Genomic DNA, 6,994 nt, shown 5'->3' with positions numbered 1-6,994 from the left:
CACACACACACACACACACACACACACACACACACACAGGACAACCCTGTTCTTTTGAGATCCCAAAATAAAGACAATAATAGAGAGGAAGTCTTGGAAGCAAATATGCTATAATGAGGGAGGTTTACACAAAAAAAGTCAATGGGGTATGCTAGAGAAAGAGAGCAGGAGCACACAGGAGCAGTGAAGTCTGGCAAGTTGCCAGGAAAGAGAAAAGACAATTGATAAATGAAAGGGTGAATAAACAAAACTCATGAATGGGAGAAGAGCAGGTCCAAAAGCTCTGTTCACCCTGATAATAATAATAACAGCTGTTTGCCCCTTTGTGGTGTCTTCTTTCTAGCAAGGCAGGTATTATCGGTTTTATTTGCCAAGATGTCAAAAAAAAGAAAGAAAACTCATTTCAAAAACTCACAGGGGCATGTCTTTTCCAGAAAATAGTTCCCACAGAAAACTGCTCACAGTGAGATTGGTGGATTATTTTGTCATTCTTTGAAACTTAGAGCACCACCGATAACACCAACCATTTAGCTCCATCATTTGAAAGAGGTCTCACCAGGTGTTACCTCAAACTCTTAACCCCTTAAACTGGTAACATCTGCATGGCTACATACAACAAGAGGTCCTTTGGAAAACCTGTGATAGTTATGATTCCATTCCACTGAAAGAAATGAGTGGAAAAGAGACTTTGATGGTAGCCCCTGTTTGGGACTATCCATATGTATGTAAAGCGGCAGGGGAGGACAGTGTAACTGCAGAAGCATCTGGGAAGCTCATTGATATGAACATGCAAGCAAAAAAAGATCAGAAGTGTGAAGGATGGAAGGTGAAGCTGTGACTAATTATCCTTCTGGAGATAATTGTCATCAGTTCTGCTTGTTTTCGGCAGCTGGTGCAGCTTTGTTACTTAGCTCGTGCTGCAGACAGACACGGCCATGTGTCTGTCTGCAGGCTATGTTGAGACTGCACTAAATTATATCAATTTTCCTCTTTTTTATGCAATCATGTCGTTTTCCAATAGGAGGACGGAGGACTTGGCATCACCTTCGTGGAGGGAAACACTGAGAGTGGGATTGAGATTCAGAGTATATCTGAAGGGAAAGGGCACACAGGCAAAGTATGTATTACACAATGCAGCTTATAGTTTGTGTACATCATACAGTTGGTTTCTAATCAAAATTGTGATCTGCTCTATGCAGGAGGGCTGCATGAAACCAGGGGACAAACTCTTAGCTGTGAATGGGGAATCTGTGCTAGGCTACACTGTGGAAGAGGTACAGCATCATTGGAAATAAACTGTAATCATCACACTGCATTACCTGTAAAGGCGAGGATTTACTTAAGTTTCCAAATTTAATGAACTTGACATTTGTTGTTTTCATAAGAATGAGTGAGAACACAACAGTCATGATGTAAATAGTCTGATTAGTAATTGTATTGTGTTTTAGGTCAGTTCTCTACTGAGAAAAGCCAAAGGTCCAGTGAAGGTAGCCTTCTCCACAAATGAGACCCCCTCCTCATTGTACTCCCTCCAGTCAACCTGCCAGGACAGTGATCGCTCGCCTGATGTCATTGTCAGCCTACCCAGCATGCTTAGTGCCGCCACGACTACCCTGAGTCAACAGGAGGCAGAGGCGGCCCCTAGTGAGTCCCCTTTTGAAGTTTGACTTCTTATTCTGGAAGATGATTTTAGGATCAATCAGGTTACTGTATGTCTCCTCTATTTTAGGTCTGAGTCGCTCTTCCACCCCTTCAACTCTGGCCTGTGACCCAGCAACCTGTCCCATCATCCCCGGCTGTGAGACCACCATCGACATCTCCAAGGGTCGCACAGGCCTGGGCCTTAGCATCGTGGGAGGCTGTGACACCTTGCTGGTAGGAAACAAATATATTAATTACAATCCGGTAATAAGGGTATATCTCCTCACTCAAAGAATACAAAAAACATGACTGTCACTACACATATAAAAAGGTAAATACATCTTTGCACTGTTTCCAATCTACAATCCTTTTTGTTGAAATATACTGTACATTTGCAGGTTAATGACTGTGTTTTTAAATTGCCACCCACTTAGAATCTGTGGTGGTGGTATAACCCAGGTTCCAAATAGCCCTGGTAGCTCAGGAATGTAGGAAATTATGTTGTCACAGCCTTCCTCCTCCTTCCGTCGTCCTCTCCTCAGCCCATCTATTCTGTCTGCTCAGTCAGGCTTGGGGGAGCAGCTCTTTGTCTGGCCTCAGCCGCAGCACACAATATCCAGCCCTGGAATGTAACCTCTGAACCCCAAATGACACTCACACTGAAACGCAGAGAAAACACACCAGAAGTCAGGAGCATACACGCTGAGAATGACAATCCAGAATAATGTCGGAAATTATGTTCGTCTGCTGTCAAATGCTAAATGTATTATTCTCTTCAACATGTTCCCCTGTACAATTACAGTCTCCCCCCCACACACACCCCACAGTATGTACTGTTATTTCCTCCATTACCTTTATTCACTGATCTTAATTCATCTCCTACAATTCCTGTTCACCTCCTTCTGCTAATCTGGTCTGATTTGCTCTGTTTTTTTTCCTCTCCCTCCAGGGCGCCATCATTATCCATGAAGTTTATGAAGAAGGGGCAGCCTCCAAAGATGGCAGGCTTTGGGCAGGAGACCAAATCCTAGAGGTGCGGTGCCGTGGCAGTATAATGAGCGTTACATATGACCTAAATAAAAAAAAAAAAAGAGGCTGAACACATTTCAATAAGACGTGGCTGGCTGAGGAGCTTCAACATGAAAGCTTCCCAAGTTCATTCAAAGATCACATGCAATACACTCGTTAATATACATCTCAAATATATCTTTAAAAAATTACGTCAATTTTTGGCAACAAAAATATCCAACACAGACAAAACATATCGCTATTAGTGAGACAAGTACTGAAGAATGAAGTGAGTAAAAAAGTAAGGCGGAAGTTACCACTGTTATGAATCCTGCATGCATTATGTGGAGAGACAGATTAAGTGTCAGCTCAACTTGGATTTGCCCTGCATCTGACCTTATGCTTTCTCACAGAGGGCGGGCAGGGGTGGAGCGCAAGACTTCTGTTATGGCAGCTCAATCAGTAGACCTGAATTGAAAGGCACACATGCATGCACACACACATACACACCCTTATGAATTAATTGCCCTCTACTATTCACTTCTGTCCTTAAGCCAAGCGGCTGAGTTTAGAGAATAGGCTCCGAGAGGGAAAGGTGAAAGAAGCGGTTTCCCAGTCCACAGCAATGCCATTAGCTGTGCTGGGAAAAATCCTTTGCATGTCCATGGCGATAGCTAATGGGCTATTTCCCCCCTTTAATGTGGTAAAAGAAGCTGGACATCAATCCGTATACTGACCACTCGCGCTTCTCACAGACTTTAGTGGGAAGTCTGCTTCCCTTAAGTAAAATCTAAGCGTTGGAACATTTTTAATATAATGTTCCAGTGTTTAAATAGCTCAGCAGTTTGAAGAAATGTGACCTCAGCAGTTAAAAAGAAAAATCTGTTTTAGCATTAAATTAGGCTGTTGGCGCTTTTTATAGCCCTCTGCTGCATTCACTTCATTTCAGGAATAGAAGAAAAGGGCTTTGCTACTTTGCAGAATGCCTAAAAATAGAAATTAGCTCAACCAGTTTTAGATTTTATATTTTTAGTTTTCAATAAGTACAGTTCTGTCATTTTTTGTAAATAAGAACAATGGTTAGGCTTATTAAGATATTAGTCTGTATGTTATTATATTTTTATGTTGCTACAATAGGACAACATCATATTACTGGAGCACACAGAGATTAACCTCCTTTTCTCTGGTTGCAGGTGAACGGCATCGACCTGCGTGCAGCCAGTCACGATGAAGCCATCAACGTGCTGCGGCAGACCCCCCAGAGAGTCCGGCTGGTGGTCTACAGGGACGAGGCCCAGTACAAGGAGGAAGACCTGTGGGACTCCTTCACTGTGGAGCTCCACAAGAGGCCTGGCCAGGGCCTGGGCCTGAGCATCGTAGGGAGGAGGTGAGACCGATTTATTATTAGTACTACTGCTTAATACTCTGCAGTTATTATTAAGTTGCTTTTTATGGTAAAAAAAACAAACATAGGAGGAATCAACGTAGTTGGACAGCAGTAACTGTATGCATTTTTCCTTTTTTTTAATGCAGATCACGGGACGAGAGGTAATTATTGTTAAAAGACCTGTATATTTAGGTATAGATAGTGTGTAGTGTAGAGAGTTAGAGAAATATGGAGCTTATATCTGGGAACTTTTTTAGTTTCCTTCCCATTAGAGCTGTGGAGGAAGATTTACAGAAGTCTTACTAGGATTGGCAAACTGTAGACCGTCTTACACATACTGTACACTCAGCTCCGGCTTTTATTCTCGCAGTAGCATTTATTGGTTAAGGGCATATTTGGAAAAAGGCCTGCAGGTCCATAGGTGTGTGTAGTGTCGTGATTGATCTCACCTCTGGGATAAGCCTCAGGAATGGCTTACACTGACCACACATGCGTACGCACATTTGATTATGTGTGTGAAGAACCGTTTTTATAACTCTGGATTTGTCCAAGTGTGTTAATGTGGGTGCATACCAGTTTTGGGACTATGCTTTAATCAGTTTGTCAGAAATATACAAAACTCAGTAAGACAACTGCAGGTTCTGCAGTTCAACTTTAAATGTAGTAGATGTAGATGTAAATCTTTGCCTCTGTCAAAATGATTTTGCTACCCAAGTGGAAAAAACAAAACAACTGACACACTACATAGGATGGAAAAGAATGCAACGTAACAGACAACTCTAAACCCTGGGCTAAAATTCAAATTGCAAGCTAGCAGTTAGTGGTGAGGAGCAGTGACAGCCAAGCATCTCTGGCACTGGGGATTGTGCGATCAAGTTGCCTTTCTGCACAGCCTCTGCTTGAGTCGGTTTAATCTACGTGGAGATTTGCACTTCAGACATGCAAAGTCAACAATAGTGATGTGTTTTTGGAAAACAGGTCTCTGCAGTTAACTTAATTTCCCAAAGGTCAGTGCTCAGAGCAAGCACATGGGTGACTATGATGACCTTTGGCCTTAGACGAAGAAGGTCTTATTGTATTTTCCTGTGACAAAACCAACTGGTTTGGTAAACACTCACTGCTTATTTGGCAGATATAGAGCCTCAAAACCCAAATAGGATCGTGGGGTAAAAGCCTGGGAGGGGCTGAGGTGGGACAAGCAGGTGACATCACCACACCTGACTGTGGTAGAGGTGTAGACACATGTCAATCAAGCAAACAGTGTGCAAGAAATGCTTCTCATAAATGCTTAATATCCCCTTAACATGAAGGATTCTTGGAACTGCCACCGATATTACCAGTATTAGAGGTAAGGAACTGACTAAGTTAGTTGAAGTCAGTATTGTGCAGTTAAAGAAGTGTGTTCTCATTAATACATGATAGCTTCTCACTTTATTTGGTCTGCACAGTAAGCATAGGCAGGATTTGAGATGGAAAACATTTATTGAGGTCACAGTTGCTATTAAATATTCCGTCTTACCAGCCGCTCCCCAGGAACTTAAGCCTCAATTGTGCAGAGGTCCACTGGAAAAATTTAAAAATAGCTGCGTCAGTAGTGTATTACCAATTACATATTCACGTCAGCAGTATGATACGGTTCGAGTTAACTAGTAGAAAAAATGACAGTTTGACTTAAGGCCATTTTATGGTTGCGCATAGAATCCACGGTGTACCCCCCGCAGACCCTTCAGCATCCCGGACCATTTACATCAAGCCCCTTATGTTGGCTGCGTAACAAATATAAAACTGCCTTTACAGTAATAAATGATATTGAAACTTTGTCTTTCGACTTTTCCTACCAGGAATGACACAGGAGTGTTTGTGTCCGACATTGTGAAAGGAGGTTTGGTGGACACTGACGGCCGACTGATGCAGGGCGACCAGATCCTGTCGGTCAACGGGGAGGACGTCAGGGCGACCACTCAGGAGGCCGTAGCTACACTGCTCAAGGTACATCTATTGCTCTGGCCAATAAGAAGGAAGCATAGTTAGTGAATGACACATCTGCTTTAAACTGTGGATAACTGTGTTGAAAATAATGTGCCTTGTGTTGCAGTGCTGCGTGGGGCCTCTAGTAATGGAAGTAGGGAGGTTTAAGGCAGGCCCTTTCCACTCAGAAAGAAGGCTGTCTCAATGTAGTCAGGTACTGTAATCTTTGAAGGACACCATTTTAATGTTGAATACAAATCGCTCTGACAGAACAACGAAACAATGGAAGTAACAGCGCTGAATGTCTTTGTTTTCAGATGAGTGAAACAGGCAGCACCAAGGTGGCCTCGCAGTCATGTTCAGATTTTGGCAACATTCCCAGTGACTCTGACAAACGAAGCAGGACTCCAGATTGTAGGTATCTTCAGAAGGGATTTTAATTTGAGACACGGTCGTAGGAAAAAAAATAAGTTGTGTACAAGTCATCCTAACATGTTGCACGTTTTGCTTCCTTGCAGCTCCAGAGCATCAAGACACCAGAACAGTTGAGTTCACTAAAGGCGCTAGTGATTCTCTGGGTATCAGTATAGCAGGGGGCGTGGGCAGCCCTCTGGGTGACATTCCCATCTTTATCGCAATGATGAATCCTGTCGGCCTGGCTGCTCAGACCCAGAAGCTCAAGGTACGAGCTTTACCCCTCCCTCTCAGTGACCTTTATTCAGCTTCCAGCTAGGGGTGGGAATCACAAGACGCCTCCCGATACGATATTATCACAATACTTATGTGATATGTTGCAATTTCAAACCTTTTTTCCAACTTCTAATTTTTCCAAATTTTAAATGATGTCCCCAAAAAGAAACTTTGTGAACATCAGCTTTATCTAAAAAGATTTGTTCATATCACTTTGTTCGTATCCTATCAATTTTATTGCTGCAAAATGGGATTGTCAAGTAGACAAACTGACAAACACATATATAATAAAAGATCCAT

General features: G+C 42.6%; 1 protein-coding gene across 9 annotated transcripts in view; it reads left to right on the top strand.

Annotated features, from left to right (window-relative positions):
- mpdz (multiple PDZ domain crumbs cell polarity complex component) overlaps positions 1–6,994 on the top strand; it is a 46,651-nt gene that overhangs the window by 36,300 nt on the left and 3,357 nt on the right. For 6 of the 9 annotated variants that reach the window (XM_032544040.1, XM_032544039.1, XM_032544034.1 and 3 more), the window contains 11 exons: positions 1,022–1,117; positions 1,200–1,274; positions 1,449–1,644; positions 1,730–1,875; positions 2,591–2,674; positions 3,843–4,036; positions 4,183–4,197; positions 5,878–6,025; positions 6,132–6,218; positions 6,322–6,418; positions 6,523–6,686. In XM_032544040.1, coding sequence (XP_032399931.1) covers positions 1,022–1,117; positions 1,200–1,274; positions 1,449–1,644; positions 1,730–1,875; positions 2,591–2,674; positions 3,843–4,036; positions 4,183–4,197; positions 5,878–6,025; positions 6,132–6,218; positions 6,322–6,418; positions 6,523–6,686 — 1,302 coding nt within the window. Of the gene's footprint in view, positions 1–1,021; positions 1,118–1,199; positions 1,275–1,448; positions 1,645–1,729; positions 1,876–2,590; positions 2,675–3,842; positions 4,037–4,182; positions 4,198–5,877; positions 6,026–6,131; positions 6,219–6,321; positions 6,419–6,522; positions 6,735–6,994 lie in introns of all 9 variants that reach the window. The other 3 variants (XM_032544037.1, XM_032544041.1, XM_032544033.1) reach the window with 3 other exon arrangements.

Source organism: Etheostoma spectabile, chromosome 19 (assembly GCF_008692095.1).
Source record: "Etheostoma spectabile isolate EspeVRDwgs_2016 chromosome 19, UIUC_Espe_1.0, whole genome shotgun sequence".
NCBI classification, from domain to species: Eukaryota; Metazoa; Chordata; class Actinopteri; order Perciformes; family Percidae; genus Etheostoma; species Etheostoma spectabile.
The sequence above is the reverse complement of the archived record's forward strand: the minus strand, read 5'-3'. Positions and strand labels throughout refer to the sequence as shown.